This window comes from Rutilus rutilus (assembly GCF_951802725.1).
Source record: "Rutilus rutilus genome assembly, chromosome: 9".
In the NCBI taxonomy this organism is placed as follows: domain Eukaryota; kingdom Metazoa; phylum Chordata; class Actinopteri; order Cypriniformes; family Leuciscidae; genus Rutilus; species Rutilus rutilus.
Genome location: NC_140223.1, coordinates 13434646 through 13448965, shown reverse-complemented (window position 1 = coordinate 13448965; position 14320 = coordinate 13434646). Strand labels below are relative to the sequence as shown.

The following is a 14320-nucleotide window of genomic DNA, read 5'->3' as shown; positions in this document are numbered from 1 at the left end:
TGCTCCAAGACTTGGGTTGAAGGTCCAAATGCAGCTTTATTGGGACATTCCAGAATCTTAATCCAGCACAGGGTCAAACACACGGTCAAACAATCCAAATTAGGGATTGTGTTTGGATCCCTAGCAGGCAGAGTAGGTGACCAGGGTGGAACAGGCAGAGTAGGTGACCAGGGTGGAACAGGCAGAGTAGGTGACCAGGGTGGAACAGGCAGAGTAGGTGACCAGGGTGGAGCAGGCAGAGTAAGTGACCAGGGTGGAACAGGCAGAGTAGGTGACCAGGGTGGAGCATGCAGAGTAGGTGACCAGGGTGGAACAGGCAGAGCAGGTGACCAGGGTGGAGCAGGCAGAGCAGGTGACCAGGGTGGAGCAGGCAGAGCAGGTGACCAGGGTGGAACAGGCAGAGTAGGTGACCAGGGTGGAACAGGCAGAGCAGGTGACCAGGGTGGAGCATGCAGAGCAGGTGACCAGGGTGGAGCAGGCAGAGCAGGTGACCAGGGTGGAGCAGGCAGAGCAGGTGACCAGCATGCAGAGTAGGTGACCAGGGGCCGGTTTCACAAAGCTATTTTAGACCGGTCTATAGTGTTAGACAAGTCTAAAATTTGCTCATAGACTAGTCTAATGCAAGTTAGACTGTTTCACAAAAATAAAGACTGACTTAATTTAGACCAAAAAAATTAGACACCTTACCCCCAGGCTAACTTAGGTCTAAAGGGGGCCGGCCCGCACACCGCGCCGCGTCTAGGACAACTCGAGGTATCGCACACCGGACACGCATTTTCTCAGTTCATGGCCAGCAATATTGTTATGTTTAAGGACATTATGGAATTAAGATAATGTCTGTACTATGTTATGATTGTACTGTACAAGTAAATACAATCGTTGCAAACTAAAGTCTGCAGTCTGAACACTTTACCTCAGAGCGTCCGTTAACTGAATGAATTTAGAATATCACCTGAAAATCCGATAACATCAGCAGTTTTCATCCACGCAGTTGATTTCTGTAAATGAATGTAAAACTAGATTCAGAGTCTGAGTCTGAATCTGAGTGTCCGGGAACGACCTCCGTGGTTGTGTCAGGGCAGACTGTGTGTCCGGGAATGACCTCCGTGGTCGTGTCAGGGCAGACTGTGTGTCCAGGATCGACCTCCGTGGTTGTGTCAGGGCAGACTGAGTGTTCTGGGTATTCAGGAGTGGATGCTAAATGCCAGCCGCTCGCACAGACATCAGCGGTTGGTCCACTAAACTGGAAGCCAGTCTCAAAGCACTAGGGACCACTTCAGTAGCTTGAGTTGCAGCATCCATGACGGCTGGAGACTCTGACATGGCGGCCATGACGGCTGGAGACTCTGGCGTGGTGGGTACAGCATTTCTACCAGAAAGACTCGGGAGATAAATTGATATAACAAGCGTATATTTATTAACAGCCCAGCAAGCATACATTTATAAAGTTCTTTGGCGTAGGCCCCATCCTTAGCGCGCAATGCGAGGGTAGCGGAAGCTGCATGCATATCCTGCCTGAAGATGAAGGCAGGGGCGCAGCCGACCCCCTGGAGGTAAAGGAAGGGACCATCCTGGTGGTGGTGGGGAGGATGAAGGGGAAGGTACCATCTTGGTGGTGGTTGGGGAGGATGGAGGTAATTGGCAGCGTCAGCATCTACGAACTCAGACAAATGTAAGTACCAATCTTTTATACTGCGAGTGTTAACACATGATTGGTTAGAAGTGAGGTAATATATGACGCGCTGATTGAGGCTTCCTGGCAGAACTTACGCTAAAGCTTTCATGAATGTCAATTTCATCCTCCACAACACCCACAAAAAAATCAGAGCCACTCGGCTGCAATACAAGATAATATCCAGCGAGGATCATGCAATGGCATAAGCAAACTGAGCGGCTCAGATAGCTGAAGATGAAGATGATGAAGACCTCTAATGATAAATGTATAATTTCTTATTGAAATCTCTGACTTATTTCAAATTTTGCCATTTGGCAAATCTGAGCACAGTTTGAGCCAATGAGACACTAAAACTTTAGAGGAGACACGTGAGATTACTGAGGTCTTCTTCACAGAAAAACAATCTGGGAGTTGAAGCTGAATAAGATTCTACAATATGTCTATAAAGACATCTCATTTGTAATTTTTCTTTCTTGTGGGAATCTATGACTAACTGACTGCCCATCCATAAGAAACACTAAACAACCTGGATCATCTGCTTGGAAGTCATCCATCAATAAAAACGGAAACCACTTGACATAGTGGCTTGTGGTAAAATGATCAGAATGATGCCCTCCCCATTTCAGCGCAATGCCGTAGTCTGTACATTAAGTGAGAAAGCATTATTGTAAGCCAGAGCCCCTCCCGCTTATCCTATAGACTGCACTCAGAGTCTCTCATGGGGAATTAGGGCCAATGGAAGGAGATGGGGTGAATGGAAGGTACAGAGAGAAGATGGAGGGTTGGAGAATGAGTGAGGAAGAAAAACCAGCAGCAATGGTGATTATATTGTCTGCTGCAGTATAAAATTAATTTAGTCATTTAAGAGAAGATGAATGCAAGAATATAAGTGAATATAATTATACAGTAATTATTTATGTACATACACACACAATTTTGGCAACACTTTTCAAAAAGGTTTCATTAGTTAACATTAGCAGACAGCAACCTAGTATCGGCCCAGATCTGGCCCACATTTGGGCCGTGTGGAATCCACGTGTACCCGGATCTGGGCCGACACTATGTTGATGTCTGGCTAACTACTTTAGTTAACGTGAACTAAGAATGAACAATACTTCTAAATTATTTATTAATCTTAGTTCATTTTAATTTCAAAATGTACTAATACATCATTCAAATCATATTAACATTGTATTAAATGTTAATAGGTAAAATACGAAATGTACAATATATTTTTTTACCAAAAGTTTAACAGGATTTTTTTTTTTTTTTACTGTGAAGAAAACCATGAAGTGAAAGAGAAATGGCTGGATATGAAGAAAGGGATAAAATGGCAGTGTTAAGAGTGAGTAAGGAGGAAATCTAAAGAGGTAAAGAGAAAGAGGATGTAATGGCTTTGAGGAATGTGGAGCACTTTTAGCTGGATGTGGATGGACGAAAGCCACCTATCAGAATTTCAGACAGTTTAAAGACCTGGGATAAAAGGCAAAAATAAAAGACAAATCAGAGTGTCCCCCACATGCTGACCTTACCCGGAGGTAAAAGTGAACTCATCCTGAAACAGTTCACTCAGCAAAAAAAAAAAGGTCTGAGTTGAGAAGATGAATTATTCACTGACGTTCAGCTTTGCAACTACGGTATTAGGAGGGACCATTATTCAGGTGGCAGGTATTTCTGAATTAAAACTACACTTAAATTAATTTAAATCCATTTCAGTTGCATTTAATTTCAAACAAAACATTGTTTGACATTTTAGGAGGAACTCTGAGTTGAATAGTGAAAGATACACAACCTCACTAAGGTAATTAAATCATAAGTTGGCAGCTGAAATATAATGCATGTTACTATCAAGCGTATAAACAGCAAATCTCCTTTTGGCCGCATGATTACTTGTTAGTCAGTGCTTTGTCATTGTCTACATATCAAACAAACATTCACTCAAAAGACACTGTTTTCTGTAATACCTTATTCTATTTGGAAGAGAAGCATGTGTGAGTTTGTATCGTTCTTGTCTGGCACAGCAGTACACGTTGGTCTCAATAGGACATCTGTTCCACCGTCAGAGAGCATCAAGGTCTTTCTCCTCCGTCTGTTGCCACCCAACTCACCCTGTCAGAAGGCAAAAAGTGTAAACAGTGAATATAATCCAAAACAATCCCTTCACATTCCCATCAGTCCTATTTACTATTTTATACATAGTGAATGGCACATAGTGCAATATATAGGGGATAGTGAATTATTCAGACAATGTAAATATGCTTTTAATCAGGTGAATGAAGTCTGGTTTCACGTTAGTGTCACCACAGAAAACGTATCGGACCCATTTGAATTCTGCAAAGAATGCTATATTTTAAAGCGATATGCAGGAGATTAGAAGGAAACTGCAGCTTTACTGAGCTCAACGGCTCAGGCCGAGCTGTGAAATAAACTAAACCCTATTGGCTATTATATAAAGGGGAGGAGCTGTTCAATATGCCCGCCTTGTTTTCGTTAACACATTGACTAATGCTGCGCGTTTCAATGCACTTCAGTGGGCCTTTAAAATCAGTCAGAACAGTAGAAATGTATATTTACAAGTACATATGAGCATATATATTCATGAAGATATATTAAATTCTACCAAAAAGACTCAGGAGAGAATTATTGAATGCAATAGATTTATTTGTGAAAGATTACAGACGGAATAAAATTGATGCTCGACAAGCTCCGTCTCGGTTCTTTGGCGTGGGCTCTGTCCTCCGTCTGGGTCGGTGAGTTAGCCGGTAGGTCCTGCCTGATGGTCTGGACAGGGGCGGAGCCTAAACCCCCTGACGGTTGGACAGGAGCCTATACCTGGTGGTGGTGGGGAGGATGGGGGAAAACTTTTCTACGACACCTACAGCAACGAAAAGGGGGAGGTAAGGTCAGTCTTTATATCTGATGTTGAACTGTGATTGGTGGTGCGAAATTACATATTAGTGACGTGACAATAGAGTCTTTCTGGTAGAACTTACGCTGACGCTTCCATTTCCCTGCAATTCGTACCTTGATATACGAATATATGTATACGTACATATACGTACCTTGATTGACCTCAAATATTTATGCACGTTTTCGATTGTGTGATTGTCAGACTCGGCTTTTCTGCTACAGCGAGTGTTTTGTGCGTGCATAACGCGCCACGCCATTATTCACAGCTAATAAAGAAAAATAGACGAGCGTTTGTTCAGAACTTGATTTCAGTGTTGTCATTGGTACCAACTTCGGTGCCAAATTGGTACTGAGCGCAGGAGCTGAAGACTAAAATGTTATTATTTAATATTATCATTCTTTATTTGTATTCATAATAATTTGTAATCATTGTATTCTGTGATAGTGTTCTTGGATATACATGCAAGAGTGGGAGACAGGGAGTGGGTGTGCTGGAAGAGTCAGAGACATGGATGTGTATGCAGAGTAAGAACTTAGTTTCCACGGAAGCATTTGTTGACTTAAAGGGATAGTTCGGCCAAAAATGATATTAAACCCATGATTTACTCACCCTCAAGCTGTTCGAGATGCATATTTAAATCTTTTTTGTTATTTTAGAAAATGTCTTAGATCTTTCAGTGGTTATAGTGTGAAGCTATGGGGTCCACCTCCTCCAAGTCCCAAAATGTGCATGCATCCTTCACAAAAGTAATCCATCCGGCTCCAGGGGGATAAATGAAGGCCTTCTGAGGGTAATCCGTGCGGTTTTGTCGTAAAAATATACATATTTAAAACTTTATAAATGAAAATAACTGGCTTCCGGTTGTGGTCGACGCACGTTCACGGAGATGGATGCTGGCGTATGACGTAGGACGTAGCGTAGGAAGCATTGTGACGTAGAACGAACGTGATAGCGCAGCCAGAGAGCAGAGCAAAACAAAACTCTACATTCGTACGTCACAACGCTTCCTACGCCAGCATCCATCTCCGTGAACGCGCGTCGATCTAAGACATTTTCTAAAATAACTGAAAATGTGTTAGTCTGAAAAAAGATTGACATATGCATCTCGAACGGCTTGAGGGTGAGTAAATCATGGGTTAAATATCATTTTTGGCCGAACTATCCCTTTAAGGATTGGGTGTTGTTCCTCTGAGCGTATAAAACTCAACCTCTTTGGCCAGAGCAACAGAGAATCCGGATCCGTATATCACCGGATATATTAGGGATCCACTGATAGACGCCTGGTAGAATATAAAAAAAAAAAAAATTGTACTGCGCATGTGTCGAACTCGCCATCCACGCTCATGTGCGGTTGAATATCAATATATATCGAGCTGCCATTTGATTCTTCCGATTCATGCATTCTGCATGCAAAGAATTTGTTGTCAATGCATTGGAAAAAAAACAGTTGGCGCACTAAAGGCCTGTTCACTTCAAGAAGGATAACTATAAAGATAATGATACCATACTGAACAAATAAATGTATTTTATTTCAGGTAGTTTCCATGGCAACATTTCTCATTTTCATTTAGTTTAACTTGCCCCCGGTTTCAGACAAGGCTAGTCCCAGACTGAAATGCATGTTTTAACTGAAAGCAACACTGCCATTATTTCTCAAGATTCCCCCATTTATGTGTTTTTATAAGGCACTTTTATAAAAGCTACTTATATGTCATAATTGAATTAAGGCCTAATCCTGGTTTAATCTAAGCCATGTCTGTGAAACCAGGCCTTGATGTACTAAAATAAATTAAACTAAAACTGAAAAATATATGGACATTAGACATAAATACTGTGTATGAAACTGACAAGAATACAAAACAAAAACAAAAAATATTAATTTATCCCCCGGTTTCACAGACAAGGCTTAAGCCTAGTCCCAGACTAAAATGCATGTTTGAGCTGTTTTAACTGAAAGCACTGATAGACAGTATCTTAAAATATGTCAGAGCCATTGTTTTGTCTCAAGATACACACCCGTAAGTTTTTTTTCTAAGGCACATTTATAAAAGCTACTTAAATGCCCTAATTGAACTAATGCCTAATCCTGGCTTAATCTAAGCCCTGTCTGTGAAACCAGGCATATATATTATTAATATTTTAAATAAACTATTAAAACTATAATAGTATCTGAATTATACTAAAACAACACTGCTATACTTTAAGGATGCAGAACTATTTATAAACTTTGAAAACAAGCTTTAAGTTAATGCACCACAGATCCACCCAGAGTCCAGGCGTAACAGTGACCATGAACTTTCTCATTCTGCTTTGGTGTTGATAATGCCATCATGGCACACAGAATGGCATGTCACCTACGCTAAACAGATCAGAGTGAATATACAGCGTGCCTCAATTCACTCTATAAATAACATATAGCAGCACCCCAAGGACAGCTAAGGCGCAACTGTCGACAGACAAAGGCAATAAATAACATGGGCCACCGAACATGTTCAGTAAAATCAGAGAGATAGAGAGGGAGGGAGGTGGGGTTCAGGTATTCCTAAAATGAGATTGGGTTTTAATTAAATTCCACAGCGACTGAATGAAAACATTGTAGGTTTTAATAATTAAGTTGAGGAATTTATCCAAACACAATGGCAGTGAAAATGATGAAATGGAATGGAGACTGTAGGGATGAAGGTTAGCGTTTAATTAAACCAGTTTGTAGATTAGACACACCAAGTCATATGATGGACACACACAAGTAATCCGCTGATTTAGTCATCATTTCTTTCCCAGAGGTTCAACATTGGTATTCTTCGTAAGTCTGCTAAATGAATAAAAGTAAATATGCAGAGCCAGAATATGGCACATTTTGGCAGACTTCCCCTTAATTATCATTGCGTCTTGTGGTGTTTGGAATAATATCTATTCTGTTTCCTTACTATGACTGGGTGGGCAGAGTTTTGTTGAGGTGTAAATGTAAGCGGTTGCAAGCGGATCCACACTGCTGAAGGTGTGCTATCCATAGCAGTGAGAAGTCTTGTTCAGCACTTGTTCTACAATTGCTTTGGTTGGATTAATTATCAAAACCGCTGGGCTGTTAAGTCCCACTGTTTTCTATAACAGAGTGATGAAAAGCAATAAAACGATTTGCCGGATTGCAGAGGACCAGACATGTTCTTGCTTTCCACTTTCTTCTGCTCTTTTTCAGGATAGAATGTTTGCACTTGAATGAAACACTTCCTTGCCATATGTGCTAAAGTAGACTGTTGTTTCTCATTTTTAATGTTTTCTGCACTTATAATATAATAGCAGGCCTAATCATTTATTTGGTGTGAAATATGTGCCTTTAAAACATGCTTACAATGCAAAGCAACATTTTTAAAACATTTTGGGCCCTATTTTAACGATCTAAGCGCATGGTCTAAAGCGCACTTAGGGCGTGTCAGAATCCACTTTTGCTAGTTTAATGACGGGAAAAATGGTCGGAAAAATTGTCTAAAAGGGTTGTTCTTATTCTCATAATGAGTAATGGGTGTGTTTTGGGATTTACGTGCGTTAAACCAATCAGGGCCCAATTTTAACGATCTGAAACGCAAGTATCAAGCACGAAACGCAAGTAACTTTGTGGGCGGGTCTTGGGCGCTGTTGCTATTATACCGGCGGGATAAATGACTCTTGCACCCGACGCAAATCTAAAATGGGTTGGTCTGAAGTAGCTTCATTATTCATAGGTGTGGTTTGGGCGTAACGTGAAATAAACCAATTAGAGCGACATCTCACATTCCCTTTAAGAGCAGACGCGCTTTTTCCATGGCGGATTGCTATTATAACGGCGGATTTGCCAGGCGCACGCCAGGAGCGGTTCACAGCCGAGGAAACCGACGTTCTCGTCAGGGCCGTAAAACACAGAGAAGTGACATTGTATGGGGATGGAGAAACCCACCCAAATTAGCTTCGGTTAAACAGGCGTATAAAAATTTGGGTAAATGTGTAAGCTAGATTTATGCCTATTTTTTTCACATCTTCATGGACACAACAATGATTTCCCTCATGTGTTCATATTTTTCCTTGTAATAATGTATGGTTTTCTAAAAATGAGAACTGCTGTGTCTGTGTGTAGATGAGAGAATCAAAGTGAATGCGTGTTGTGCACACGCTACATTGATTATGGCCAAGCATGCGCCATTAAAATAGCATATGAATAACATGTGCAACGCGCCACTGACTTTAGACTAGGTTTTTCCTGGTCAGTGGTGGAATTGTTTTCTAAACCTGCAAAATAGCACCAGGGAACGTTTGCGGCGGAACACGCCTCCTCTTTGCGCTGAACCGCCCCCGGGAGCGCAAATGCATTTCCTAGTTTACCGACGTGCGTCTGTGGAGGGAAAAGTCCGCTGTGCGCGGGTGCAAAATAGGAATGATACATGCGTCGGTGTACAAAGTCAATTGCGCTGGGTGCAAGATAGGGCCCTCAGAGTCTCATCTCCCATTCCTTTTAAATGCCAGTTACGCTCGCGCCATGGCAGATTCGCTATTTACATGACGGAATTTGATAGTGGAAAGACTGAACGCATCTCTAGAGCGCAAACGGATCTGCTCGTGCGCAAGGTAAAAGTGCACAAGCAGACCATCTACGGGACAAGCCGGATTCCACCATATCTTTATGTACACAATAATAATATTTTACATTGTAATCCTTTTATTTTAAATATTTGGCATGTTTGTGTGCTGCTGTGCGTCCCTGTGTGTTTAATAAGTGTGTACTTATTAGAGTGTACGTGCGTTGTGGACCCGCCTATTGTCGCACATTACTAACACACTCATTAAATAACAAAAAAAGATATATTGCGCCATTGACTTTAGACCAGGTTTCAGTTGGTCAATGGCACAGTCTATTTCTGTTGCCTCAAAAAAGCAACGCGCCAACAATGCGCCAGAACACACCTCGTTTTCAGACCAGCACGCCCATGGGCGCACAAATGCTCGCAAATGCATTTGCTATTTAAACAACGTGGTGCAGGAGTGAAAATGATAACTGCTTCGGACTGAAACTAGCAAAAAACACTTGCGTTGCGCTTGGCGCTGTATTGCGCCGGGTGTAAGATAGAGCCCTATAAATGTGCGGCCACATTAAGCGCTGTTCTGCGAATCATAGGTGAAATCTAGTCGTTTAATAGGAATCTATGCAATCGGGAATTCCATATATTATAAACAATAATCAAAACTTACGTTTCCAAAACATTTAGAACATATTTTTGTTAGCTCAGAACATTAGCAATGTGATAAAACATGCTAGAAGCATGCTAGAAACATCATGTTCGTAACATGTTAAAACATTTTAGCAATGAAACATGCTAAGAACATATAGCATCATGCCAAAAATGTGTTCAAACATTCTAGTAATGCCTAGCATTGTATTATCAACATGTCAAAACATGCTAGAAACAAGTTAGCACAATGCTAAAACATGGTAGAAATGTGCTGAAACATGCTAACAATTTTTTATTGGTCTTTCTATCGTCATCTTACCTTCTTTCTGTCTGTCTGACAGTAAAACCTTCAAACCTCAAGCTATTAAAACTACTTTACACTTTCAGGCCAAACATGTTTTAACAATTTGTAGTTAAACATCAAATCGTTATATCATTATTCTGTCTTGTTAATATTTCAGTTACAATACATTCATTTGTATGGCTTTATGACTGTTTTGGGCACAAAAAATACAGGCCTATATTTGTAGCATTATAAATTGACCTCTTTATGGTATAACTCTTTTAACAGAGACCATAACATACAGTATTAGTTGATTGAAGGAGAGAAAGTGATCAAGAACAACAGAAAAAAAAATCTCCAAAAGGAGGAGAATGATCAAATCAGCTGTCCATTTGACAGCATCTTTTGCGCATCAGTGATCCGCACAGTGTCTGTGTATGTCAGTGTGATGACAGGCTCAGAAATGAACTCTCTGAGCTTTAGAGTGGCCTCATCGATGAATAAGTGCACTATAATGGCTGGTCATCCATCTATGAGCAAAGCTAGAGGGATCAATAGCCAGAAGGCAGCAGACAGGAGGCAGGTATATGATCTTGGTGAAGAGGCTGTTATCTTCCTTGAACCCTGGACCTTAACAACCAGCATCATATAAAGTGCCGCACAAGGCTATTTGATCTGAAGCTGCTTGCCTTAAGTTTGACTATGTCTCAAATCTTCTGCCTACCTAAGCTGCTGTTTTGGGGCATCACAGCCTTTTTGGATGTAAAGTCTATCTCAGGTTAAAGGTAGAAAAATTATTATCTTCTGACATAACCTTAATGGTCAAACCAATCCCACAATACATTGTGAAAAACTTAGAAATAAATCCCTCAAAAAATGGAAGTGCAAAATATCAAAATATATTGTTTGCAGTGATATAAAAATTCTGGCCAATACCGATATTTTCATTTTATGATATTTTCATTTTATTTCATTCATATTTTCATGATTTTAATTTAAAGGTACACATTGTAACTTTTGACCCTCTAGCGGTTAAAAAACAAAACTTCATGCATTTTGGAGAAAATGTTTTGGTTGTGCTTTGGATCTGGGTGACTGTGCATATGAATATGGTTATCCTATTTCTAATAAAACATTCGCTACTAAGATTAAAGCTTGGGTAGGTTGTTTTGGAGAGGCTAACAATAGCAGGCTAGCTTTAAAAGCATAAGATCCCACCCTCCCTCCAGAACACATGAACGTGGATAGCCAGAGCAGAGTCTGCAAAGCGTCACGAGAGACGGCGTTAAATTACCTTATATCTCATGCTGCAGATTCATTTCGGCGTTGATAGTGTTGCCATGGAAACGCATAATTCCAAGAAAAGAACAGCTCCAGGTTGAACGTCACGGGTTGTCATCTTGTAATTATGGTAATTACTACATAGTGTGAACGCAGCATTAGCTTGTTGTTTTGGTTCAGGAGGATCTGTTAAAGGTGACTGCTGTTTGTTTGAGGCGATTGGTGACTGTCTGTCTACAACCCTGCATAGCCTCATGGAAAGTGCTGATGACGTGTGATGGTGCGCGGAGGTATGCAAATACATATGTTGTCAGGCTGGTAGGACATCCTATTATTGCATTCGGACCAAATGCAATGATTGGACGAACATTTTTTGCTCCTGAGACTTCCACAGAAGACATATTTGAATATTTAGACCACTTCTATAATTGATTGCTATCAGGATGTGAAGAGAGTTTCAACCAGTAAAACAAAAAGTGTTTGTGAAAAACATTGCCTACCCTATCTTTAAGATATATAACCAGTTTAGATGTTTAGGTTCAGTTTAGTATCTCAAGCTGAGCTGAAGACGTTACTGTAGTTTTACCCATAGACACAGTACTTATGTATAAAAATATATTCCAGCACAGTTCTACAACAACCATAATGAAATGACCCTTCACAATATATAATACTTTACAATTAACTCTGTTAGAGCTACGTATGGCAATTTATCTGTTCAATAAAATACCTTACTTACCTATTGAGTAATAAAAATGGCATCTCTGCATCACTTTTAGAACATTTCAAATCCCTCAGTTCTCGCCAAGCCAATGTTGTTTCTTGTTTTATTAAGAGCTCTGTCGTGCTCTCTTTTTGTCAGCAGAATCTCCTATGTTCAGCGTTTGTTTAAAACTGGTGATTCCCCGGAGGTTCGAGATTTAGCTGCTCCATGTCGACCTTTCTCACTCGTTGTGACAACTAACCTCTGCCACTCACACCATGTGTCAAAGTAGCCGGAGCAACTTTTTCCTATTTACGGATATGACGAGACACACACGGACGATTGACGTGTGTGCACAATTTCCTGCCAAAATCTTCACGCCAGGTCTAAAATATAAACACTTATAATAGGTTTACCATAGTTAATCAGGGTAAGACAAAAACACATTTTTGTAGAAGGATTGATGATGTATTGACTGGTAAACCGAAGGTTGCGGGTTCGATCCTCAATACCGGCAGGAAATAACTGAGGTACCCTTGCCCTGAGCGCTCCCCGGGAGCCATTGCCTACAGCTATGTGTGTGTGTCCATGGTTTACAGTGTGTGTTCACTACTCATTGCTCCTGATGTGTGTGCTCGAACTTAGATGGGTTAAATGCAGAGGACAAATTCCAAGTATGGGTTACCATACTTGGCCTTCACATGTCACTTTAACTGTCACTTTATATTTGGGAAATGTTTAAGATAAATCATAACATGTTGCACCACAGGACAACAACTTGAAATTAAGTCTACTACACTCATACAATACAAAAAAAAAGTATTGATATGATATAGTTCCATTTAATGGAAAAATGTGTAGGTCTTAAGGCCCCAAAACATTGTGTGCTGTGTATTTTTGTGCTTAGAGTATAAAAACGATAACCTAGCTACATGCTTACATCAGAGTTATCTCTGCTTGTGAAATTAAACACTGAGATGGAAGCATTTAAAAATAGTCCTTCCCGCAATGGCTCTCAGCTACGACACGTGCTACGAATACCAGAGCTGGGTTAGAAAACAACTCTGCATGTCAAATTGAATGGCTCTTTTTCTTATTGGGAATACAACATTTATGAACTGATTATTAACCCTGATTGTGAGTTTTCAGTCTGTCAGCAGATTAAGCAGAATATAAAAAAAAAAAAAAAAGATGGGTTGTTTCAACTCATGTTTGGGTCAAATGTGGACAAACCCAACTGTTGGGTTTAAAAATTGAATTAAAAAATGTAAACCAATGGTTTGGTTTGGCCATATTTGGCCCAAACATGGGTTGAAACAACCCAGCATTCTTTTAGAGTAGGCTGTTTTCCTCATGGTGACCAAATATTTTCAGGACAAGGATTTCAGAAATTGTTCCCCATGTACATGCTATGTACTTATTATAGTAATTACAATAACTGGGTAATAACTAGGTACTAACCCTGAACCAACCCCTAAACCTAACCATAACCCATGCAGTTACCTATCCAGTACTTTCTTAGGTAAGTACACTGTGTGTACACGTAAGTGCACATACTGTAAAATAAAGTGCAACCACTGCATCTTTGTGGGGAACCATACTTGTATCTCGCAATCCTGGCAATTGTTTGAGTTAGGATGATAAGTCTTGATAATCGATGTTCATCTCTCCTTCATGTCTCTCAGGAGTGTGGTACGCTCAGGCTTTGGAGGTGAATACAGGGAAGGTCAATTTCATAGAAGTGATGAATGGAAGTTCAGTGCTCTTACCCTGCACTTACGCCAGCTGCATAGGCATTAAAAACCTTTACTTCAACTGGCAGTATAAGGACAATGGGACAATGGTTAAGGTGAGACATTCAGCCGTCTCTCAATCACACTGATTTCATGCAGCTCATGCTAACAGAAGAACATTTTTACATTTTTTTCTTTACCCATTTCACAATAATGCTTCACACAGTTATCTTATTTATCTTACACAGTTATCGAACTCTATCTTGCCACAGCAGTTCATTTTACATAAGAAATGTGATATCAAATCAACTCATTCTTCCCTAATACTAAAGCAAATGTTGTCACCCAATAAGCACAATTTGTCACTCATAAAACAACACTAACAACATCTACCATTACACAGTATTTATTTCATAATATTTATTTACAAAACAAAAATTACAGCTTTAGAATTAATTGCAGTGTGTTACATGATCCATGTTTACATTACATTACAAAATCATTCTTGATTTTTATTCTCTTTTGTATAGATGGTA

At 40.2% G+C, this 14320-nt stretch overlaps 1 protein-coding gene across 2 annotated transcripts in view; it reads left to right on the top strand.

The window, feature by feature from the left end:
- Positions 1 to 14320, top strand: part of scn4ba (sodium channel, voltage-gated, type IV, beta a) — a 42540-nt gene that overhangs the window by 8628 nt on the left and 19592 nt on the right. For both annotated transcript variants that reach the window (XM_084419375.1, XM_084419376.1), the window contains exon 2: positions 13737 to 13900. In XM_084419375.1, coding sequence (XP_084275501.1) covers positions 13737 to 13900 — 164 coding nt within the window. The remainder of the gene's footprint in view (positions 1 to 13736; positions 13901 to 14320) is intronic.